Source organism: Dryobates pubescens, chromosome 31, assembly GCF_014839835.1.
Source record: "Dryobates pubescens isolate bDryPub1 chromosome 31, bDryPub1.pri, whole genome shotgun sequence".
Lineage (NCBI taxonomy): Eukaryota > Metazoa > Chordata > Aves > Piciformes > Picidae > Dryobates > Dryobates pubescens.
In genome coordinates, this window is record NC_071642.1 from 3,925,946 (window position 1) to 3,950,383 (window position 24,438).

General features: G+C 62.4%; 1 protein-coding gene across 2 annotated transcripts; it reads left to right on the forward strand.

The window, feature by feature from the left end:
- Positions 1-3,733: 3,733 nt before the first annotated feature.
- MIDN (midnolin) lies at positions 3,734-19,443 on the forward strand. Of its 2 annotated transcripts, none has more exons than XM_054175372.1 (8): positions 3,734-3,904; positions 6,087-6,312; positions 7,401-7,488; positions 7,934-7,996; positions 14,295-14,699; positions 15,336-15,468; positions 15,594-15,908; positions 19,140-19,443. In XM_054175372.1, the coding sequence occupies exons 2-8, from the start codon at positions 6,095-6,097 to the stop codon at positions 19,400-19,402; spliced, it is 1,485 nt and encodes a 494-aa protein (XP_054031347.1). In that variant the 5' UTR covers positions 3,734-3,904; positions 6,087-6,094; the 3' UTR covers positions 19,403-19,443. The 2 variants fall into 2 exon arrangements, with proteins under 2 accessions (XP_054031347.1, XP_054031348.1); XM_054175373.1 differs by lacking the exon at positions 3,734-3,904 and adding an exon at positions 5,904-5,982.
- Positions 19,444-24,438: the final 4,995 nt, after the last annotated feature.

A 24,438-nucleotide genomic window follows, 5' to 3' on the forward strand; every position in this document is an offset into this window, starting at 1 on the left:
CGGCATCGGCCCCTCTGCTCCCTGTGGGAATGGGATTGCTCCATTCCCAGCGCTGGGGAGCTGGAGAAGGAGGCAAAGGGAGGAAAGGGGAGGAAAGGGAAGGAAAAAGGGGAGGAAGAAGGAGGGAAAAAAGGGAAGAAAGGGGAGGAAAAAAGGGAGGAAGAGGGAGGACAAAGGAGGAAGAGGGAGGAAAAAGGGAGGAAGAAGGAGGGAAAGGGAGGAAAAAAAGAGGAAAGGGGAGGAAAAAGGGAGGAGAGGAAGAAAGGGAATAAGAAGGAGGAAAAGGGAAGAAGAGGGAGGAAGAAGGAGGAAGAGGGAGGAAAAGGGAGGAAAAAAGGGAGGAAAGAGGAGGAAAAGGGAAGAAGAGAGAGGAAGAGGGAGGAAAAAGGGAGGAAAAGGTCCCCCCCAGGCTGCAGGCAGCAGAGTGTGAACTCCCCTTTCTCCCTCTCGCTATCGCTGCCCCAGCCCGCCGTCGGCTCTGCCCTAATCCCGTGACCCGGCGGCTTCGAGGGGAACGCTGAGACTTGTGATAAAATCCCTGTTTGCCAAAGCTGTGAGATCAGCCAGGAATGCAGCCCAGAATGGGGGGGGAGGAAAATAAAAATAACAGAAAGAAAGAAAGAGAGAAAGAAAGAAAGAAGGAAAGAGAGAAAGAAAGAAAGAAAGAAAGAAAGAGAGAAAGAAAGAAAGAAAGAGAGAAAGAAAGAAAGAAAGAAAGAAAGAAAGAAAGAAAGAAAGAAAGAAAGAAAGAAAGAAAGAAAGAAGGAAAGAGAGAAAGAAAGAAAGAAAGAAAGAAAGAAAGAAAGAAAGAAAGAAAGAAAGAAAGAAAGAAAGAAAGAAAGAAAGAAAGAAAAAGAAAGAAAGAAAAAGAAAGAAAGAAAGAAAGAGAGAAAGAAAGAGAGAAAGAAAGAAAGAAGGAACCCAACAAAAATCCAAACAACAAAACAGAGGGAAAAGAACAAAGCTGCTGCCTGGGGCTGGTGGGGGATTTCCCCAAAGAAGGCGGCCTGGGAATTCCCTTTCTTCCTCCCTCCCTTCCTCCCTTCCTCCCTTCCTTCCTTCCTCCCTTCCTCCCTTCCTTCCTTCCTCCCTTCCTCCCTCCCTCCCTTCCTTCCTTCCTTCCTTCCTCCCTTCCTTCCTTCCTTCCTCCCTTCCTTCCTCCCTTCCTCCCTTCCTTCCTCCCTTCCTCCCTTCCTCCCTCCCTTCTTCCCTTCGTTCCTCCCTTCCTCCCTTCCTCCCTTCCTCCCTCCCTTCTTCCCTTCTTTCCTTCCTTCCAGGGACAGCGCCCCCAAGAACCAACCCCCGAAAGACTTAGGGCTCCCAGGTGAAGAGGCAAGGGCCGGTGGGGATGAGGGCAGTAGCCTCGACCCTTCCCCAAATCCACCCTCCCCCTGGGACGTGCCCAGCTGCCAGGCTCCGTGGGAAGCGTCCTGGTGGGACCCCGGGTTAAAGCCCCTGCCCTCCGCCCCGGCGCTGCCAGCCCGGCGCATGTGAGCCGCGGCGGGGGCTAATCCGCAGGGCCCCGGGGTGGTTAAGAGGATTGCGGGAGCTGCGTGTGGCCTGCAGGGGGATGGATTTTGTGTGGGTATTTGCTCGTCGGAGCCGCTCAGCCGTGCGGGGTTTGGGGAACGTTCCCTCTGGAGCCAGCAGGAGCCTCTGGTGCTGCACGGCAATTATGCCCCAGTCTGGAGTGTAATCTTTGAACGATTTTCTTTATTCCCAGGGCAACACAATAAACTAAACACACACACACACAAATCTAGGGGCTGCTGGGAATCCTGGGATCTCCCAGCTCGTGTCTCTGGAGGCTTCAGATACCTTTCACCATAGCAAGGAATCTGCACAAGGTTCCCTAAAGCACCTAAGCTCCAGGAGTCACGGGAGGGCTGGAGGAAGAAAGTCTCCAGTGGGGGTGGGGAGACACTGGAACAGGTTGCCCAGGGAGGCTGTGGCTGCCCCCTCCCTGGAGGTGTCGAAGGCCAGGCTGGATGAGGCCTTAAGCAAGCTGTGCTGGTGGGAGGTGTCCCTGCCCATGGCAGGGGGTTGGAACTGGATGATCTTGAAGGTTCCTTCCAGCCCCAACTGTTCTGTGACTCCATGAGAGGAGCTTCCTCTGAGGGAGATGATGGAGCCGCTGTGGGGAGAGTGGTGAGTGGGAGAGGGGTTGTGAGGATGTGAGGAGATGTCCTGGCCTTGGAGAACCTCTCACTGTGCCAACGGACCCAAGAGTGCCACCCTCCCAGCCAGCACCACAGCATCTGTCCCATGGCGGTGTCTTCCTCTTGTCCCTTCCCACAGAGGGGCTGGGGGCTGTGACTGGGCTCTGCTCCCTCAGGAGGTGGCTCTGGGGTGATGCCTTGCCCCCATCACAGCCCCTTCCAGGGCACAAGCTGGAACCATCGCAGCAAGCTGGGGCCGTGGCCCCTGCAGGGGGCGGCTTTGCAGGCCTGGGGCTCGGCAGCTCCCGGGGAGAACAATGGCGCATCCCAGCTCCTCTCCCAGGGACAACAATGGCAGGAGCTGGAGCCGGAGCTGCCTGAGCTCATCTCCCCACTGAGAGCCCAGAGGGGGCCAGGGTGGGTGGGGGGCCACGGAAAGCACCACAAAGCCTCCCTCCCACCATCCCTCCCTCCCAGCTCCTCATGCATGGAAGGTACTCACTCCCACCCTCAATCCGTGCCCACCCCAGGGGAGGCCAGTGAGGATGGGAACGGCCACAGTGTTTGGGGACTGCCCCTGCTCCCCCCAGGCCCCTTCGCTGCTGTCCTATGGATCAGGGATACGCAGCCCCCTCCTCATTACAGGCCAGCCGCCAGACCCACCCCCCTCCAGCTGCTCCACCATTCGGTGTGCCAGGGCATTGTCTGCCAAGGGGGAGGAGGGACCTGACGAGTCAGACCAGGGCATGCAGCAGCCCTCCAACATCCTCCCTGCTGCAAGGAGGCTGCAGCTGCTGGACCCACAGACCCTGTCCCAGGGGGCATCCAGCCTGTGGCTCCTGCTCCAGGGCACCGCCGGGCCATCACCTCCAGAATCGGTGGAACCCCAGCCCACTTCTCTGCTACACAACACACTATGGGGCTGGGGGGTGGTTGGGCAGAGGGAATCCCCGGGGGGGCGCCCAGCCTCACTATTAGACATCGGTGAGTGTCCTCCGGGAGCGGCTCTGAAGATCAGCTCCCCAGGACGGCTCAGCCCATCCCAGCGACTTTGACCCCGGTGACAGGGCACCCGGACAGGGAGAGGTGTCCGGATTGTCCCCTCCCCACTGCCCCGGGCAGGCAGCTTCCCTCTGCCCGTGCCCTGCCCGCTGCAGTGCTGAGCGCTTGTGAGTAGCGGGGGCAGAGCTGGCACCGGGACCCCCGGCAGGGCAGAACCAGGACGCGAGGAGAGGCCGAGAATCCCCCAGCTCCGGGGGAGAACACCGGGAGTAAGGGGACTCAGAGCAGGGGCCCCGGTTGCAGGAGCCCGAAAGGGGACCAGGAACGAGGACGCCCCCCACCCCGCCCCACAGCAGGGACCGGGTAGGGGGCGAGGGCAGGGACCCCACCCCGGGGACAGGTGCGGGCGCGTCACCTGCGGGTCCCGCTGAGGCCGGTGCTGAGGCCAGGCCACTGCTGGGGCCGGTGCTGGGGCCAGGCCGGTCCCTGCCCCTGCCAGGCTCCACCCCGGGCGGTGCGGGATAAAACTTGGGGCACCTCCCCAGCAGCTCCGCGTCAGGGTTGAGCTCGGACCGGCTCCAGCGCTCGGGAGGGGGCACGACACAGCAGAGCAACGTGACCCTCCTCCCGCTACCCCCTCCTGGATCTTTCGTGGGTGTGTGTTTTTTTTTCCTTTCCTCTGCCTTCGGAGGAAACTGAGCTCCAGCCGCGCCGGGGAACCGCGGGACCACTCTCCGGGCTCGGTGAGTGCAACCGGGGCTGGCTGCGGGCGGACCGGCGGGCCGTCGGGGGAGCGGAAAATGGGGGGTTGAGGGTTTCCGAGCCGGGCTGTGGGGAAGGGGCCTGTGGACCGGGGCTGCGTTCGCTCGCTATTCCCATAGCGGGTGAGGTGGCTCCGCTCCCCTAGGGCAGGAGACACACGGCAGAGCCCACCCGCTCAGGGGGTCCGCGACCGCTTCCCCCACGCCGGGACCCTCCGTATCCCCGGTGACTCGGGGCTTTGTTCGCCCTCGGGACATGGGTTGCCCTCGTCTCGAAGACCCCGAGCGCGGCTTCCCGGGTGTGGGAGCTCCCCGTTCTGCCTCCACCGCTTCTCGAGAAGCGTCCCCTCGCCCGCAGACCGAGTGTACCGAGGTGTGGGGAGCCCTGCCCGGGCTGGTTCGCTTGGTACCGGCGCACAAGGCAGCAGCCCCGGGGCGCACAGCTGTCGAGCTTCCCGGTGCTCGGCAAAGGCTTCCCGGACCCCCCCCGCTCCGCTGGTCCCCTCGGGCGCAGGAGGCGCGGCGGGGCCAGCAGAGGGCGCCCGCGCTTTGCTGACTCATAGGCCCCCCCGGATTCCCCACCGCCGGTGAGGGCAACGGGGCCCCGGGGCTGCGGTCTGGCAGTAGCGGCTGGGGGCGCGCTGGGTCGGGGGTCGCTGCTGCGGGATGTCGGTGGCTGGTTCAGCCCCGTATCTGGGCTGTAACGGCGTCACCGGGAGCGTGACCAGGCGGGTGTGACCGGTCGCTGGTGACTCTGCGTGTCCCGTCCCCCCCCGCCCTTTCCGCCTCGGTGTCCCCGCGTCACTGATCTCCAGGGGCTCCAGCTCCCGCCCGTCCCCGCGGGCAGTTCCCTCCCGCTGCGGCCTCCTCCGGTGCGGGGGCCTCTCTCCGCCCCCACCGCAAAGCTGTGGGCTGCTGTCGCCGCCTTGGCCGTGTCCCGCATTCACCCCTCCGCAGCAGCGGAGCCCTCCCTTCCCTTCCTCCTTCTCCCCCGGGCTCTGCATCCCAACATCGACCCTGGGGCAGGGGCAGACCACCTCCCCAGCGAGTAGTGGGCGCTGCCGGGCCCTTATCGGACCCAGGACCCCTGCAACACTACCTGCGCACCCCCTCCCCGTCCCCGCCGCTGCCCCGAGGCCCCCTTTGTTGTGCGGCCCCAGGATTATGAATGGCTCCAGGCGCGGCGCGAGGGCGCGCGCGCAGCGCAGGGGGAGGGGGCGGGGTTTGGCGTGGGAGGGGGCGTGGCCACGGCGGCAGCGTGGGCGGGAAAAAATCCAGCTCCTCCTAATAAGCCACGTGGGAAACTAGCGCTAGGCTTCTATTGGTTGCCTCCGCGGATGTCTGGGAGCTGGACGCTCTGTCATTGGTCAGCGCTGCCGAGGGAGCCGGAGTGAATGAGGGGCGAGGCCCCGCCCGCGGGACGCTGCTCCCCCACCTCCTTCCACCCCTTCCCCGGTTCCCGTGTCCCCCCCCTACCACCTCCCCCCTTCGGCGCTTCCACGACGGCGGCGGCGGCTGCCGGTTCGGCGGGTCCGGCCCTAAAGAGAAAAGCGGGGTGGGTGTGTGGGGGGTGGGTGTGTGTAGAGAGCGGGGGGGGGGGGGAAGAAACGAAGCGTCCTCCCTCCGCGCTCCCCGCCCCTCGCCGTGGCCTCCGGGCCCGCACCCCGCCCCCAGAAACCCCGCACTGAAAGAGTCGAGCACGGAGAGGAGAAAGAAAGGAGGCGGCGGGCAGGGCGGGCAGCGAGCAGGCAGAGGGCAGGCAGCAGGCAGGGCAGGCAGCGGGCAGGCAGGCAGCACTGCTTCCACACCCCCCTTCTACCTCCCTCCCTCCTCCCGCAGCCAGCTAGCGCCGCCGCCCCGCCAGCAACCGGCGGAGCGGGAGGAGAACGGACAATTTTTTTTTATATATATATTTTTTTTATATATATTTTTTTGCCTGGGCCGCGGAGGGCCCGGTTGGTGACCGGGGATCGCCCCCCCCCCGCCTCCACCATCTACCTACCTACCCACCCACCCACCCCGGTACTTCCCGGAGGATTCGCAGCGGAACCGGAGTTCCCGTGGGTACCGGCGGGGCGTGCGGCGGAGCGGGCCCCGCTCCCTCCTTTGTCCGCTCCCCGGCACCAACCGCCGCTTCCCCCCCCCCTTCCCCTACTCCCACCAGCTCGGCGGATGGACCCGCAGCCCAGCGCCAGGAGCTGCAGCCGCGGGGCTCCCGCCTGCGAGGTGGTCCCGAACGATCCCCCCATGAACCTCTACATCAACACGACCACCGGGACTCGTTATGAGCTCTCCGTGCCCGCCGAGGAGACGGTGGAGGGGCTCAAGAGGCGCCTGTCCCAGCGCCTCAAGGTGCCCAAGGAGCGGCTGGCGCTGCTGCACAAAGAGAGGTAGGGCTCGGGGAGTGGGGGGGGGGGGGGGGATCGGAATGGGAATTGGGGGGGGCGGGGGGGGGAGTGAGATGGTGTCCGTCGGGGTCCCCATCCCCCCCGCCCCTCCCGGTAGCGGGGCTGGGCGCGGGGGCGGCCCCTTCACACCGGGCTCGGCACCGCACAAAGGCTCCCGCCCCCCTTCCCCCTGCCTGGCCCCATTCCTCTGCGGGTCGGGGCGGGGGGGAAGCAGCCCGGGGGGCCGCGGGCGGGGGCGAGTCGGGGCGGAGGGAAGGAGGGAGGAAGGGAGGAGGAGGAGAGGGAGGGAGGTGGGGGGAGGCTCCGGGCCGTGCCGGGGACCGGAGCGCGGCCGCCGCCCCCTCGCTCGGCCTTTGCCGGGGCTTCTTTGTGGGCGGCGGGTCCCGGCCGTGCCCCGCGGGGGCCCTGCCCTTTGTTCTGGGCTCAACTTCGGCGACGGTGTGGCCCCCCCCCCCCCCCCCCCTCCAGCTCTGGGAGGGCCGGGGGCGGCTGGGGAAAGGGGGGGGGGGGGTTGGGGAGGGTCGGGCCTTTGTCTGCCCAAGACCCGGCCCGAGTGGGCTGCGCGACCCCCCGCCTTGCGTGGAGCGGGGCCCAAGTAACTTGGAGAGTCTCCCCAGGAGCGGGGGAACGACCTGGTACATCTGCCGGCACCTACCGGGGGACACTTCCCCGTTGCCGCCCACCCCACGCTGGTCCTAGTTTCTCTACCACCATCCCGCCTCCGTGGGCAGATTTCCTGTGCCACAAAGCCCCGCAGCCCCCCTAGCTCCTCATTGTCTCCTTCATCTTGCAGACCCCCCAGCTCCCTTTGCAAGGAGCAAGGGACCCCTAGCACGGGGTGCATCCCCCCCCTAACCCCCGGGGGTGCAAGGGGCAGCTGGGGTAAAAGCACCTGAGGGTGCTGGGATCTTCCCTGCTACCTGTCAGGGCTTGGAAACTCTTGGGGTGGGGGATACCTGGGGGAGGGTGGGGGGTGCAGTTTGGTCCCCTGGGACCCTCCCATGTGCGTGCATGTCTCTGGGGCTGCACTGACCTTGCTTTTGGTATCTTTTCCCTCCCCCCAACTCCAGCCGCCTCAGTTCTGGAAAGCTGCAGGACCTGGGGGTCATGGAAGGCAGCAAGCTGACGCTGGTGCCCACCGTGGAGGCTGGCTTGATGGTAAGAGGCCTTTTTTTTCCCCCAGCCTTCTTCCTTCTCTACCTCTTTTCTTTTTTTTTTCCCTTCCCCTTCCCTGCCTTCCCTCCCACTCGTCCCCATCTATTATTAAAGCCCCGGGCGAGGATGTGTTGGCAGCCCCAGGGCTCCGCTGCCCAGCCCTCGCTGAGGAGGCAGCGCCGGGCACGCCAAAGGCAGCCGAGGCAGAGAGGGTTTAATATTTCAGCTGCTTTTCTCAGGGCTGGTGTAGAAAATAGTGGAAGTGACATGTCAGCCCTCCCCTCCTGCCGCACAGACGCCCCCTCTTTCTCTGCATTTGTAATGTTAATCCCCCACCCCTCCTCTTTTTCCCCCCACCCCCCCCACCCCTCACCACCACCTCCTTCTGATTTGATTTTTTTTTGTGTGTGTGTGTGTTTCCCCCCCCCCTCCCCTTCCCCCTCTCCAGTCCCAGGCATCCAGACCAGAACAGTCGGTGATGCAAGCTCTGGAAAGCTTAACTGAAACTCAGGTGAGAACCTTTGCTGCCGAGACAAAGGAGGGCTCCGGTGGGGGTGCTGCGTGTTGAGGGGTGGGTAAAAGGTGCTGCTCTGATCTGTCTCTTTGTCCCCTTCCCCAAAGGCTTTCGATGCTATTTTTTTGGTGCCTCCTCCGGTTTAAGTTTCACCCTCGTGAAGGGGTTGGGAACGCTGAGGGTGGTGCCCCGGGGCGGGCACCGTCATCCTGTGCAGCACCCAGCGCAGGGAGGTCCCACGCCAGCAGCTGCTGGCAGCCCAAACAAGCCCCGAGCCGGGGAGGGCAGAGGCGCAGGGAGGTGACCGTGACTCACCCAAGGTCACGAAGCAGGTCGGCGGCAGAGCAGGGGTGGCCTCGGTGCCCTGCCCAGGGCCGTAGGGCTGCAACCCCACCCCCGACCCCACAGGGCAAGGATAGGGCTGGTGGTCTGCATCCGCGTGGGGGCTACTGGGCCGTACTGGGAGGCTCTGGGGGTTGCAGAGTCTCCTCCCAGCACCCGCAGAGCCTCATCCCCCTTACCCTTGGAGCCGTCCTTGATGGGGGAGGGGTGGGGGGTAGGAGGGGGAGTGGAATTGGCCATGGCCAGCGCCTTGTGCAGCTCGCCGTGTGGCTGCTCGCCGGCCTTGGGCAGTGGGTGCTGAGGAGAGGAGGGGGCACAGCTGGGGGTGCACAGGGGTGGCAGCAGCAGCAGCAGCGGCGGCGTCGGTGGGGGCTGTGTTTGAGAAGTGTGAAGTTTGTTGGCAGGGTGGCTGGCGGCGTGGGAGGTGTGAGGGTGGATGGGGGAGGGGTGGGAGGCGGGCGGGGGGGGGGGTCCTCACCCTGGTGTGGGGAGGAAGCGTTGCCAGGGCTGGTGGGTGAGCCCAGGCTGGTGCTGCTGCCAAGGTGGAATTTACCCCCTCCCAAAGCCACGCAGGCTCCGGCGTCTTTGTTTTCAGTCCCTTTATTATTGCTGTTGAACTCTTCCCTTCCTCTCTGGCCAAAGCTGCAGCTGTTTGCTTTATTTCCTCCTTATTTTCTCAGAGGTGGGTTTTAACGGGGGAGGGGGTGGGGGAAGTATTGTTTGGTTTCTAACCCCACACCCCCTCCCCCCCACACACCCCCCTCAGTGAATTTGGAGAAAGGGGCTTCAAGCTCATGCTGTGGTGCAGCTTGGACAAAGAGGCTCAGTGGGGACACGGCTGTGGCCCTCTAACCTCCATGGGGATGTGGCCCTGCACCTGGGCACCTTCTCTGGTGCCCTTGGCTGCCCAGCATGACCTTGACCTTCGACAGTTGGTTTAACCCTGCATGGGCCAAAAGGGTGAGCTTGGAGCCAACCACGGGCTGGCTTCTGCCCTTGCTGTCCCCTGCCAGGGTCCCCCACGGAGCCTGCTTTGCTTTCAGGGTGCTGCCTGTCCCAGTTGAGGTGCAGAGCTGTGGGAGAGGACTGGTTCTGGTCCCCATGGAACCTGCTTTGCTCGCAGGGTGTTAACCATTCCAGTCAGGGGTGCAGAGCTGTGGGAGGGGACTGCTTGTGGTCTTCATTGGAGCCCTCTTTGCTTGCAGGGTGCTGCCTGTCCCTGTCAGGGTGCAGAGCTGTGGGAGGGAACTGGTTCTCATCACCCACCCCTGGAGGGTCTTGGTGCACCTCAAGGCTGCAGCCATTTCAAGCAGGGATCTGCAGCTGCCCACTGGCATGGGGCAGCATTGTGGGCATGTTCCTGGGAAGCCACAGAGCTGCTCAGAACCGGGGGGGGGGGCTGTGTGGCTTTAGGGTACCCTTTGTGTCCGTGGGGGCTTGTGATGCCCAGCACGGCTCCCACCGCGGGGTGCCCTGTCCGGCGCAGCACGGCAGGGGCAGGTGGGCTGTGGTTTGGAGGGCCAAACGTGTGCCACCCAGTTGGTGCCCTGGAGGCAGTGGCAGGCGGGCTGGGGGCCCGGCGGGGCTGGGGGCCTGGCAGCGCGGGCGTGCCGCGGCGGGCAACTGCTGGCTGTGGGAAGCAGCAGCTCTGGCACCTCCCTGCCCACTGCAGGTTCCTGCCGGGTCGGTGATTCAGGAAGCTGGGGCTGTGCAGGAGGAACTGCCAGCACCTGGGGGGGCGGAGGGGAGGGGAGGGGAGGGGAGAAGGGGGGGGGGGGGGCAGGAAACCACTCCTCTCATTCATGCTTTGCTCAGGCTCTGCCTGCGTCATGCATCCTCCGGCAGCGCAGGGAGAGCTGCGCCGGCTTCCTCTGGGGGGTGAGGGGAAACTGGGGTGCTGCTGCCACCCCCTCAGCTGCCCAGGTGCCTCAAACAGGAGGTGACATGGAGGGTGAGGGGTGGGGGGGTGTCCTTCCTGGAAGGGCTTCCTTCCGCTGGGCACGCTTGGCAGCTGCCCCCGCTTTCCAGGGAGCTGTGCCCACGGCAGCGGGCAGCTGGCATCGGATCTTGCAGCCTCAGCTCTTCCTTCCCCCCCCCCCCCCCACCCTCCCGGTCCCTCTGCCTGCTGGTGGGGAGCGGCAGGGGGGGAGGACAGGCTAGGGCCACATCCTGCCCAGCCAGCCTCGGGGGGTGCTGCAGCCAAAGGAATGCGGCTGGAGGGCTGTGGCCTCTGCCCTCCTTGGCATGGTGAAAGCCCTGCAGCGGTGGCACAAGTGGGAGCCGGCTGTTGGCTGCAGCTGTGCCCAGCTGGAGCGTGTGCAGGGACTTGGGGGGGACACATTTCCTGCTTCCCCCCCCTCACAGCCTGCTCTGATGTGGATCTGCCAGGAACCAAGGCAGGGCAGCTTGCCTGAGCTGGTTTGGGGTTTTTTTTTTGGCGGGGGGGGGCTGCTGTTGTTCTCCCCACTCAGGGCAGAGGGGCTGGCTAGGGGCATCCTCTGCTCTCTGGCGTCATGGGGGGAGGGGGGGGTTGGAACTGGGGGTGTCTGGGGCTGGGGTGACGCGGGGCCAGGCGCTGGCAGGAGGTGGGAATGCAGAGAGTTCTCTGAGTCATCTCCTCGCTGAGCAGCAGCCTGGAGACACTTGCTCCATCCCCGTGGGCCCCCAGCCCGGCACGCTGCAGCCAGATCCCCTTGCAGGGGGGGTGGGAGAGCACCAGAGGAGCCCTCCCCTGCCCCCCTGCCCCCCAGCCCTGAGCACTGAGGCTTTGGGGCACCCAGTGGCCCCAGTTTCCTTTGGTGGGGAGCTGCCCAAGTCCCTGTGGCGGTGCCAGCTGGGAGGGACAGGGTCCTCCCTGGGCAGCGTGGGCGGGCGAGCGGGCGGCTGGGTGGGACATGTTTGCATTGGAGCGGCCTGCTTTTGCCGGGGGGAGGGGGTGAGGGGGGGTTTGCCAGCAGGGTGGGGGTGGGTGCTGGGAGCCCCAGAGCTCAGCTGAGCTCCCACTGGGCTGCCTGCCCTGCCTGGGGGTCCCCAGGGACCGAACCAGCTCAGCGTGGCCACCGAGAACCCTCCGGCTGCAGGCTGGGGGTGCAGTAGGGTGGGCCACAGGCCCCCCGTGCCTAGGGAGGAAGGGGATGTTTTCAGTGCCACTGCCAAGGAGCTGGCAGGATGGGTTTGTTGTGGGTTTGGTGTGCTCTGGTTTCTGCCAGCACTGGTGGGGGTCAGGCAGGGCACAGGCAGGTGTGAGTCAGATGGAGCAGCAGGCGGCCTCGGGTGCCAGCTGACGTCAGGGGGGCCCCAGGGAGGTGTGTGGGGCTCCCCCCCCCGCCCCTGGTGGGGAGGGTGAGGGCAGCTGTGGTTGGCAGAGGGTGGCAGGAGCTGCTGTGGGTGCTGCCTCCCCTGGGAGGCCTGCAAGTGGTCCCCACTCTGGATCTTGCTGGGAGGAAGGACAGGAATTGCCCTGCTCATCCTGGGCATGGCTGGCAGGGGGTGGCTGCGCCTTTTCCCCAAGCGTGACCTCTGCACTGCAGCTGGGAGAGCACACCTGGTTTGGGGGAGGGTCTGTGTTTGTGCCCCGTGGGCAATGTCTCACCTGCAGCAGTGGGGCTGGGGTTGGCCCAGCAGAGCTGTGGGTAGCTGCCGCTGCCTGCCCTGGCACCGCTGCCTGCTGCAGGGTCTGCCTGGGGCTCCCACCCGGCACTGCTGACCCCGGGGTTGTCGTGGCTGGAAGTGGGGTGGTGAGAAGGGAGCTGCCAGCTGGGTGCAAGCCCATGCCCAGCTGTTGCAGGCAGGGAAAGCCTGGCAGAGGCTGTGCCATGGGGGCAGGACGGGGCTGGGGCGACGCTGCCCTGCGGTCAGGTGCTGCGTGCGGGCAGCGCAGATCTCTGTGCGCGCGGTGTGGTGTCCTCCCCAACCCCAACCCCCACCCCTCCCTGCTGTCCTCTCCCACCCCCTCGCCCCATAACCTCAGTGTCCAGGGCTGCAGAGTCTCCTTCACGCCCACCTCTTCCTCTGCAGCCTCCGCCTGACACGCTCGGGGCTTTGCCGGTGGTATTTTTAAAGCTGCTTTTCCCACGGCTTCTCAGAAGTCAACCTCCGCTGGAACCGGGCGTGGGGGAGCTGCCACGGGGCTGAGGGGGGGGTTAGAGGGGGGGTGGGCATGCTCTGTAGGGATGCCAACCCCCTGGCTGGCAAGGGGGATAGGGATGGATGCAAGGCGGTCGGGGCCGGCGCTCACCTGGTGGTGCCACCGTGGGTGATGGCTGTGCCCCGAGGTGCTGCTGGTGGGGGTAGGGGGATGTGGGTGGGTGGGTGATGTGTGCCAGGAGCTGTGCAGGGTGCTGCACGTGACAGGCTGGGAAAGCCAGGCCTGGCTGCGCCCCAGAATAGCTTTGCTGGGGGGGGGGGGGGGCAGGGAGGGGTAGTGGCAGTGCTGGCGTCATCCCCATTAGCTGTGACCTGGTGTCCTGCCCACAGCCCTGCTGCTGTGGGAGCCTGCACCCTTTAGCCAGGCAGGATGGGGGGATTGGGGGTGGGAAAGAGGCACAAACCACCACCCCACCCCCTGCTGACCCCCAGCAGCGTATATGAAAGCACCTGAGGGGAGGGGGTGCTGCCCCAGCCCCCTAGGAGTGTCATTCCCCCCCCAGCTGGGGGGATAGGGTTCTCTTCTTTCTTGGATGTTGAGTGATTTATGCACTCCCCCCAGGGTGGGTGTGCTTGGTTGGGCCAGCAGGTGTTGGGGCCTAGAGTGGGGGTGGAAGGGGGGTGCTTTGTTGTCCCCTAACCTCTTCCTGCCCAGCCAGGACCTGGGCAGGGTCTCTTGTCTCTCTGCTGCAGCTGCTCCATCACCTGCCTGTGCCAGAGACTGCCAGGATGGGCAGGGGTCAAATCCTGCCTATGCAGGCACTCTGTCAGGCCTGGTGTCATGCCCTGGATTGCATTTGGCAGGGCAGTGTGATGGTGGGGAGATGTAGCCCATCCCCCCCATCCCCAGCCTGATCACCCCAAATCATGGCAGTGGGCACAGCAGGGCCCTGGCATGTCCTCACCTGCACCCTCCCTGGCTTGTTCCCTATGCTGGAGGCAGGGGGGGCAGCCCCTCCTCATGCTGGCACTGGGCTGGCTGGAGGAGCAGTGCTCAGGTTGTGGCCCCAGCTGTGGCCCCTGCCCGTCCCTGCCTGCTGGGCACTGGCAGGAGCACCCAGCCACAGCAGGGTCACCGCCGGGGAGGGCAGGCAGCCAGGGCAGGGCTCTTTTGTGCTGGGAGAGAGAAAAGTTTCCCCCCACACCCCTGGTGCTGTCAGCTGATGGAGCTGGCACCAGCCTGGGGTCGCCTGGGGACACTGGCCGGGCTTGCCCTCTTGCCTGCCAGGCTGGCACAGCTGAGGGCCAGGGAAAGGGCTGCAGGGAGGGGGTCACCCCTTTTGCTGGCCAAATGGCTTGACCCCTGACCTGAGAGTTGGGGGGAAAGGGGGGGGGGGGCGGGCTACAGCCATCCCCCTGCCTGGTGTTGGTGGGGGAGGGTCTTGGTGCAGCAAGGGCTGACAAGAATCATAGGGAGGATGATTTGGTATTAGGAAGAAGTTCTTCCTCATGAAGGTGGTGAGAGACTGGCACAGGTTGCCCAGGGAGGTGGTGGAAGCCTCATCCCTGGAAGTTTTTAAGGCCAGGCTGGATGTGGCTCTGAGCAGCCTGCTCTGGTGTGAGGTGTCCCTGCCCATGGCAGGGGGGGTTGGAACTGGCTGAGCCTTGAGGTCCCTTCCAGCCCTGACGATTCTATGATGAAGCTTCCACCACCTCCCTGGGCAACCTGTGCCAGTGTCTCACCACCCTCCTGGGGAAGAACTTCTTCCTAACATCCACTCTGCATCTCCCCACTTCCACTTTTGCTGCGTGCCCCCCAGTCCTACGCAGAGTCCCTCACCAAGGGATCTTTTCTTTCCCTCTCCAGGTCAACGACTTCCTGTCGGGCCGGTCCCCGCTGACCCTGGCGCTGCGTGTGGGCGACCACATGATGTTCGTGCAGCTGCAGCTGGCAGCCCAGCAGAGCACCGGGCAGCTCCAGCACCGCCACCTCATCGCCAGCCGCGGCGAGCCCGGGGCTGCCGCCGCCGGCGGCCCCCACTGCCGGACGCTGCACGGCGGCGGCGCTGGCTCCGCCTCCGGTTTCTCCCGCATCCCCGTGGTGCCCAGCTGCCAGCAGAGCCCAGCTCCCAGCAGCCCCGCGGCCTCTGCCCCGGCCCCCCCTGTGTACTGTAACGCTCCCCACGCCGCCCCGGTCGCCGCCGGCGTGTTCCGGTCGCACGGAGCCAGCGCGCAGACGGTGAACAGCAGCGTGGTGTCCTCCTGCTCCGAGGTGAGCTTGGCTCTGCTTGTGCCCTCCCCTGCCTCGGGGTCCCCTGCCTCGGGGTCCCCTGCCTCGGGGTCCCCTGCCTCGGGGTCCCCTGCCTCGCCTGCAAAGTGTCCCCACCCACCAAGGTCTGGGGAGGGCTTCAGGGGCAGGGTGCAGTCCAGGTTCTTGCTCTGCTGCGGCTGTGTCCTGCCCTGCCTCGGTTTCCCTGTCTCTGTGTCCCTGCATGTGGTTCCCTGCCTGGCTTGCAAAGTGCCCCCCACCAAAGTCTGGAGAGGGGTTCAGGGGCAGGGTGCAATCCAGCTTCTTGCTGTGCTCATCCTCAGATGCTGCCAGCTGCTTCCTTCTTGCACAGCAGAACCAGCCCGGGGGAGGGTTGACCACCAGGGGGGACACCAACATACAGAGGGGGAGGGGCAGCCTCAGTTCTTTGTATCCCCCTGAAACTGAGGCTGGTGGCACCTGCTGGACCCTGCTGCTTGCCTGGGGTTGCTGGTGGGGTGGGGGTGGGCAGGGGTTGTGTTTCAGGCCTGACCCAACTGGGGCTGGGGGGTGCTGCAGAAGGGCTGGAGCAGGGCTGGCATGCCTGGGTGCTGTGCTTGGAGGATGATCTCATGTCTCTTCTTCCCCTCCCCATGCCAGGTGGACTGTGGCACCCGCAGCAGCAGCTCCCCTGGCAGCAGCCCAGCCCCCACCGCCCGCTCCCGCAAGCCAGGGGCAGTCATCGAGAGCTTCGTCAACCACGCGCCTGGGGTCTTCTCAGGGACCTTCTCCGGTAGGTGATGCTTCAGCCTCCCTGGGAGGGGGTGGGGGCTTGTGGCAGGAAGGGGTTTGGGGCTGTGGATCCCTCGTGGGGGGAAGCAGCTCTGCTCATCTCCCCCCTTCCCTCCCTCCCCGCAGGCACTTTGCACCCCAACTGCCAGGACAGCAGTGGGCGGCCGCGGCGAGACATTGGCACCATCCTGCAGATCCTGAACGACCTCCTCAGCGCCACCAGACACTACCAGGGCATGCCCCAGTCCCTGACACAGCTCCGCTGCCAGACGCAGTTCTCCTCCTCCTCTTCATCCTCCTCCTCCTCTCCCTCCTCGCCTCCAGCCTCCCCGGACCTCTCCGCCAAAACTACCTCAGAGGCGCTGCCGGCGGCCGCGGCCTCGCCGCCCCTGCACCCTGTCGTCCAGTGCCAAAGCCAGATCCGGATGTGCAAGCCCAGTGGTAAGCCCTGGGGGGTGCCCACCCTGTCTCATGGGGGGAGGAGGAGGGGGGGTGCCAGCCCTTGGGGGAAGTCTGCTCCTTGCTGGGCTCACCTCGAGTGGCGGTGCCAGGGTTCTGCGGTGGGAGCCTGGCACTTCGGCTTGGCGTCCTTGGGGCAGTGGTATCCTTGCCCCTGCCTCTGGAGGTGGTTGGGATTGGGTCTGGGGATCCCCTGCAGCCACCTCCCTGGCCAGGGCAGAGCTGTTCTCCCCGCTCCTTGTGCACAGGGTCACCCTATGCCAGCCCCTGTGGAGCCCAGTGTGGGGGTCGCTCAGGGGGTTGGGGTTTAGATGTTTCCTCCACTTGGTTGTCCTGGCACAGCTGGGGGTGTGCCAGGGCCCCACCCTGCAGGATGGGGGAGCTGAATGATTGACAGATGTCAATCAGGATGGTGGCTCTACAAGTTTGCAGGGTCTCTGTGAGGCAAATGGATGCTGCAGGGGTGGGGGACAGCCAGCAGCACCCCCAGGGACCTGGTGACCCTGCGCCAGTCTCTCCAGCAGCCCCCAAACCCTACAGGGACAGGCTCCCACTGAGGGTGGGGGGAGTCCTGGCAGTGCATGGCTGGGGGCAGTTGGTTGTGGTGTCCCCATCTCAGTTCCCCCCCTCCCCTGGCAGTGCTGAGTTCTTGCTGGGGATGTTTTGGTTGCTTTGGCTCTTTGCTCTCCCCCCTATTCATGACCCCCGGGCTAAGGGTGGGGGTAGGTTTGGCTGGACCCCGCCAGGGTGTGGTGGCTGCTTCCCATGGCTACCCCCCAGGCAGTTTTTGGGGTGCACACCTGCACAGCCTGAGGCTGGGAAGTGCCTGGAGCCGCCTGCCTTGGTGTGTGTATATTTCTCACCCCCCCTCCACAATTTGCTTAGAGAAAAGAAGTGAAACTGCCAGTGGCAGCTGGGGGGGAGGTCACCCTCCCTGCTGGGCTTTCTCTTCCTTCTCTCTCTTGGCTCAGGGGGGGTCTGAGCATCCCCTCCCTCCGGGGGTGGTTCTGTGCTGGCTCCCAGCACTCAGTGACGTGTCTTGGGGGTGCCACATGGCCAGCCCTCCCCTGCAGCTCCCCAGGGCCACCTGCACCTCAGGGCAGGGTGTGTGGGTGTGGGGAAGCCTTTTTCCCCCCCCCCTCCCTTCTGTGGTGTCAGAATCCCTCCCCAGCCCTGCCTGGGCTCACCCTGATTAGTTGGAGCCCCCCAGGTGCCCCTTGCTGACTTTCGTGCCAGTATGAAAGTCTCAGCAAGTGCAAGATGCCACCAAAAGCAGCGTCCAAATCTGGTGGCACTTGCTGTGCTCCATGCCAGGGCCTTCTTCTCCCCACCCAGGGGGATCTGTCTGGGGTTATGGGAGGGTTTATCCCCTTGTGCCCTGCTCTGTCCCCCCCATTTTTGGGGTGTCTGCCCCTAGCATGATCCAAAGGGTGATGCTGGAGTGTTTGGGGGGGGATCCTGGTATGGTGAGGCTGTGCCAGGGTGGTGGTTGAGCATGGCACAGGAATTTGGGGTGGCCATGGTGGGCTCTGTTGCCCTCCCTCAGGACCACCTCAGATCCCCATGGAGCAGTGAGGGTATGGTAGGATGTGGGGCTGGCCCTGGGTTCACCCAGTGTGGTTCATGTGGTCTTTGTTTGGTGCTGATGGCTTGGGAAGGGAGGATCTGAAGGCTGGAGGGAAGCAGAGCTGCTGAGGGGGTTGGGATTGTGGAGGCTGGAGAAGAGGAGGCTGAGAGGAGACCTCATTACAGCTCCCTGAGAGGAGGTTGCAGTGAGGTGGGGGTTGGTCTCTTCTGCCTAGGATCACGTTGATAGGAGAGGAACTGGCCTGAAATTGTGCCAGGGGAGGGTTAGGTTGGAGGTGAGGAACAATTTCTTTGCTGCCAGAGTGGTCAGGGATTGGCACAGGCTGCCCAGGGGGGTGATGGAGTCCCCAGGCCAGGAAATGTCCAAGAACCGTGTGGCCATGGCCCTTGGAGCCATGGTTTGGTGGCCACAGTGCTGCTGGGTTGATGTTGGACTCTGGATGCTCTCAGAGGGCTTCTCCAACCCAAACAATTCTCTCATTCCATGATTCCCTTCGCTGTGTCCTGAGGCACCCCCTGCACCCCTCCCAGGCACTGCAGATGGCTTTGGTGCTCCCAGTCCTCTCCCACCACAGCTTCTCTCCCAGCCAAGTTTGTTCTGGAGCAGGATCCCTTTTTCCCCCTTTCCCCCCCTCCCTTTTCCCAGCGCTGGAGCCCACGTCTGGAGCTCCAATTGTTCAGCCTCCCACACACCGCAGCAGGGCCAGGCCTGCGCCGCCTGCTGTGCCGTGGCGGAGGGGGAGTGGCAGGGCTGGCACCGCTGCCCCCCTCGCTGCGCAGATGCCCCTCTGTGAGACCAAGGGGTCCTGCCCAGTGAGAACCAGCCTGGTGGGGAGGCTGCTTGGGGTCAGTTGGCCACTCCATGGCAGAGGGGGGTTGGTCGGCACCTCCATGATAGACGAGGTTGGTTTGCCCTCCGTGGGGGATGGCATTGGCTGCTTGGCTCCTCTGTGGCAGGTAGAGGTTGGTTTGCCCCTCCGTGGGGGCTGCCATGAGTTGGTTGGCACCTCCACGATTGATGGGCTTGGTCAGCAGTGCCTCCATGGTACATGGCCCCTCCATAGGGGGTTTGCTGTTTGGTTGGCACCTCCATGGCAGATGGAGAGTGGCACGGGTGGGTTGGCCCCTCCATGTAGGTTTGCTGGTTGGATGGCCCCTCCATGATCGATGGGCTTGGTCAGCAGTGCCTCCATAGCAGATGGCATGGGTTGGCACCTCCATGAGGGATGGCATTGGTTGGTTGGCGCTTCCATGATCGATGGGCTTGGTCAGCAGTGCCTCCGTGGCAGACCGTGTGGGTTGGCACCGCCATGGCAGAGGGAGTTTGGTTGGCCCCTCCATGTGGGTTTGCTAGCTGGTTGGCACCGCCGTGGCAGAGAGAGGCTGGTTGGCACCGCTGTGGGGGATGGGGCTGGTCAATGGCACCTCCATGGGTCGGCACCACCATGGCAGAGAGAGGCTGGCTGGCACCTCGGTGGGGGATGGCATTGCTTGCACGGCCCCTCCGTACGCATTTGCTGCTTGCTGGGCTGGGTGCCCCCGCACCCACACGGCGGTGGCAGCGACTCCGCCCCCGGGTGCCCCCTTCCTTGCCCTCTCCTCACCGCCACCCTTTGCCCGCTGCAGGGGACCGCTTGCGGCAGACGGAGAACCGCGCCACGCGCTGCAAGGTGGAGCGGCTGCAGCTGCTGCTGCAGCAGAAGAGGCTGCGCAGGAAGGCTCGGAGGGACGCCCGGGCCCCCTACCACTGGCTGCCCAACCGCAAGCCCGGCCGCACCAACAGCAACAGCAGCGTCTCCAGCGAGGGCAGCCTGGACCTCGACTTCGAGGACTCGGTCTGGAAGCCGGAGGTCAAGGCGGACATCAAATCCGAGTTTGTCGTAGCATAGAAGCCGCTGCCCGGCGGCCCCCCCAAGCGGGAGGGGAGTTGTTCCCCCATCCCCCCTCCTTCCCGGCCCGCCCCGCCGCCCCGGGGGCCTCCACGGACACTGCCCCCGCCTCCCCCCACCCCGGGGGAGGGTGGGGGATGCTCTGGTTCCCATCATCACCGCCGCCCCTCCCCCATGGCTGCTGGTGGCCGTTTCTGTTGTCCTGGGCCAGATCTCCTCTTAAGATTTGCCATCTCCTCGCGACCGGACGCCTCAGGGCTGACTTCTGCCTCTGCTCCAGGGAAGCGTTTCGTGGGGGGGGAGGGGGGGGAGCAGCTGGGATGGCCTCACACCCCCCCCAACCCTGAATTGGTTGGATTTGGGGAGCTGGAGGAGCAAGCTGGAGCCTTCAACCCACCCCTTCTACAGCCTCCTCATTCAGGAGAGCTGGGGGGGAGTCCTGGCACCTGGATGGGGGCAGCCTCCTTCTGCATCCTACTCAGCCAGGAGAGCTGTAGGGGGGGTGGAGGGGAGGGTCCTAGCACCCAGTGGGGCTCCTGGTGCTTGGAGGGTTGCAGCCTCCTTCTGCATCCTCCTCGGCCAGGAGAGGTGAGCATCCTGGCACCTGGAGGGCGTGTTGTGGGGGGAGATCCCTGGGGGATATCAAAGCTGCTGCTTTGCTGTGAAAAGGGGTGCAGAAGGGGGGTGGGCTCCAGCCCTGCCTCCCTCCCGCCCCCAGCATCCTCCCCACACACACACCCCCCAGTGTAGGCAGGAGGAGATGAAGTCTCTTTTGGAGGTGCTGGGGTGTGTTTCCCCCCCCCCTTCCCTCCCCCACCCCAGATTTTTTGGGGGCCGTTTGTTTTCCTTCCCTTCTATATGTAGCATTGCTCGGCTGCGGGGCTGGGACCTCCCCTTCCTCTTTTTGGGGGGGGGGGGGGGAGTGGCTCGGAGGAGGAGGTCCGAGGGGACACCACGGGTGCCTGGGTGCCGCAGCCAGGGTTGAGATTTGGGGGTGGGGGTGGGGATGGGGTGTGGATCGGGCTCGATTGTTTTTGTTTTTTTTTTCCTTTGGGGTGGGTTTGAAAAACCTTTCTGAGGGGGTGGGGGTCGGGGTGTGGGGGTGTGTGTGGGGGGGTGTCTTTATTTTGATGTTGTTGGAGGGAATAAAAGAAGTGGCACCTCCCCTCCACGCCTTGAGACCAAGGCTCCTCCCGAGTCGTTTGGACTCTTCCTCCTGGCCCTGCCCCTTGCCCTGGGGGTTGGGAGTGGGGAGGGGGGAGGGAGGGGAGGGGGAGGTGTGGAAAAAAAAAAGTGATTTTTTTTTTTTCCCCCCCTTTTATTATTTTTTTTTTTTAACTTAAAGAAAGTTTAGGGAAAAAAAAATAAGAAAAAAAAAAAGATAAAAATAGTTACAAAAAAAAAGAAAAAAGAACAAAAAAAATAAGTGATGACTAAGCCCAGTCCTTGGTCCTGGCTGTCCCCAAGCTGTGGGGCTTTAATATTTATAGACATTAATGACCCAACCTGAGCCAATACTGACATAGTCTTGCATAGGCTGTAGAGATTATTCCCCTTCTTTCCTCTTTTTTTTTTTCTTTCTCCCCACCCCCATTTTTTAAACAATTATTTTTTAATTTTGTATTTTTCATTTTATTTTCTTTTTTAATTTTATTTTTATTTTTAATTTTTTTCCTTTTTATTTTTATTTTTCATTTGATTTTCCTTTCTATTTTTCTTTTTTCCTTTCTATTTTTCTTTTTTCCTTTCTATTTTTCTTTTTTCCTTTCTATTTTTCTTTTTTCCTTTCTATTTTTCTTTTTTCCTTTCTATTTTTCTTTTTTCCTTTCTATTTTTCTTTTTTCCTTTCTATTTTTCTTTTTTCCTTTCTATTTTTCTTTTTTCCTTTCTATTTTTCTTTTTTCCTTTCTATTTTTCTTTTTTCCTTTCTATTTTTCTTTTTTCCTTTCTATTTTTCTTTTTTCCTTTCTACTTTTCTTTTTTCCTTTCTACTTTTCTTTTTTTCCTTTCTACTTTTCTTTTCCTTTCTACTTTTCTTTTTTTCCTTTCTACTTTTCTTTTTTTCCTTTCTACTTTTCTTTTTTTCCTTTCTACTTTTCTTTTTTTCCTTTCTACTTTTCTTTTTTTCCTTTCTACTTTTCTTTTTTTCCTTTCTACTTTTCTTTTTTTCCTTTCTACTTTTCTTTTTTTCCTTTCTACTTTTCTTTTTTTCCTTTCTACTTTTCTTTTTTTCCTTTCTATTTCAAATTTTAATTTATTTTTAAAATAATTTTTTTACATTTTATTTTAAATTTTATTTTCCTTTTTAATTTTCTTTGTCTTTATTTTCATTTTAAATTTATTTTATTTTAATTTATTTTTTAATTTTTAATTCAAAATTTTTTAATCTTTTACCGATTTTTTTTTTTAATCCTCAGATCTGTGCAAATAGAGAGAGAGAAAAAAAAAAAAACCACAAAACAAAAAACCAACCCACCCCTCCCCCTCCTCCCCCCCCCCCCCCACCGTGTTGTGTTTTTCTTTTTTGTCTGTAAAAACAAAAACAATTTTTTTTTTGGTGTGTGTTTTAAATAAGGGAAAAAAAAAAAACAAAGAGGAGAAAAAAAAATTAATTAAAATTAAAAATTAAAAAAAAAAGTGGGGAGGGTGAAAGAAGAGAAAGGGGTTGGGGAGGGGGGGGAGGGGAGAGAAGCTTTTTTCCCTGGTCTTTAATATTTTATTTTTTATTTTTTTGAAATAAATTTTTTTGGGCAGTCTGGATGAGAACTGTGCCTGTGCTCACTGCTGGGGGGGAGCTGGGTCGCTTAAGCGGGGGGCAGGGGCTTGTGTGGGGGGTGGGCGGTGAGGGAAAGGGAGCTGTGGTGAGTGGCTGCTGGTTTGCAGCAGGTTCCAAGGGGAGCCTCCCGAGGGCAGCTTGGCCGAGCCCCCTGCAGGGAGCAGGGACAGCTCCCAGCCAGAGCAGGCTGCAGGGGGACACAGCCAGGCTGGTCCTGAATGGCTCCAGGGATGGAGCCTCAAGCATCTCCCTGAGTGCCCTGTGCCAGTGTCTCCCCAGCCTCACTGTGCAGAGGTCCAACCTAACTCTGCCCTGCTCCAGTTTCAAACCATTGCCCCTTGGTCCTATCCCCACAGCCCCTTCTGAGTAGTCCCTCCCCAGCCTGCCTGCAGGTCCCTTTCAGGTCTAAAAATGCAGCTCTGAGGTCTTCCTGGAGCTGCCCCATAGCAGAGGTTCCCCAGCCCTCTGCTCATCTCTGTGGCCTTGCTCTGGACCCTCTCCAGTAGGTCTGTGTCCTTGTGTTGAGGACTCCACAGCTGGAGGACTCCACAGCTGGACACAGCCCTGCAGGTGAGGTCTCCCCAGAGCAGAGGGGCAGGATCCCCTTTCTCCAGCTCTGGCCACACTGCTTTGGATGCTGCCCTTGCCCTTCTGTGCTGCCAGTGCCCATTGCTGGCTCCTGACCAGCTTCTTCCCCACCAGCACCCCCAAATCCTTCCCTGCAGGGCTGCTCTCAACCTCATGCCCCACAGCCTGGGCTGATAGTGAGGATTGCCCTAACCTAGCTGCAAGCCCTTTGCCTTCTTCAACCTCCTGAGGTTCTCCCCAGCCAGGTCACTCTGCCTGGCTCCCATCCTGTCCTTCAGTCTTACCAGCTGCAGCACTCAGCTTGGTGCCATCTGTGGAGCTGCTGAGGGTGCCTCAGTCTCCCTCTCTATGTCACTGATGAAGGCACTGAGCAGCACTGGTCCCAGTACATGCATGGGCATGTGTGAGCTGGTGGACGTGTGTGCATGTGTCCCCAGCCATGCACACTCACATACACATGCAGGAGGAAGAGGAACCCAAAATCCCTGGGAGGGAGGTACTGGAACTGCCCAACCCTCCCAGAAGCTGAGAACCAGTGGGACCTGGGCACCCACCCTGGCACCCAGCTGTGGGGGTGTGCCCAGGCTGGTGTTTCCAGCTCTGGCTGGGTGCTGGACCCCAACCCGTGGTGCTCAGCCGACTGGGTGCAGCCGGTCCCATCCCCCCTGGCCGTGCCCGCCGTGCCCTGAGGAGCTGGTTCCACCAGCTGGGCCGGCCCCGGCTGCTGGCACCTCCCTCCTGCGTCACAGCCTGGTGGCCGTGGGCCGGGGCGGAGGGTTGGTGGCCACAAACCTGCTGCCACCCCCACGGCTGGGTTCAATCCCGGCCGTGCCTCAGTTTCCCCACCTGCAGCTGCAGGTTGGTTTCCCTGTGGCTTGTACTCCGCCCCACGAGGGGTCAGAGGGTGCGGGGTGGCCTTGGGGACACACGGCGGTGCCAAGCCCATTCGTGGGCACCTGCTTCGCCCAGCCCCATCGGCTCCTGGGCGCCTCAGGAGGAAGCTGTGAGGGCCGGAGCGGGGGCTGGGGACTGGGCACGGCTGGAGGACACCGGGCTGGAGCGCCTCTTGTGCCCCACACAGGGGCACGGTGACAGGGTGGCACAGTGGGCAATGGTACCCTCAGGCATGGTGAAGCTTGGCCCTGGGGGATTGGAGAGCTGAGCTGTGGGGCTGTTATTTGGGGAGGGGGCAGAAGTGGCTGCCCATGGCCCCTTCACCTTGCCCGTGGCCCCGTGCCTCCTCCCTGCAGAGGAGCCCCACAGGATGCCCCCTGGATGGGGCAGGATTGCCCAGCTGGCACTGCTGCCTCTTCCTACGGCTGGAGGGGGGTAGGGGGGGTCCTGAGGTCTGGCCGTGCGGCTGGAGGTCCTCACTGGACCCCAACTCCACCCCCCCGCTTGAGGCCAACCAAACGCTGGAGGCAGCCCAGGGCAGCAGAGGAAGTGGCTCAGGTTGCTGCGGTGCCAAGTGCCACCCCGGGCGGTGCTGCCCGCGCCTGCTTTGACGTCACTTCAGGGACAGCCAGCCCCAGGCAGTGCCACCCCCCCTGGCGTGCCCTGCCGGGCACCCCCAGCCCGGGCAGCTCTGGCCAAATCTGGCAAGGGGAAGGGAAGCTGCTCCCTGTGCCCCGGCGTCCACTGCCAGTGCCTGAAGCCTTGTAAGGCAACGGCT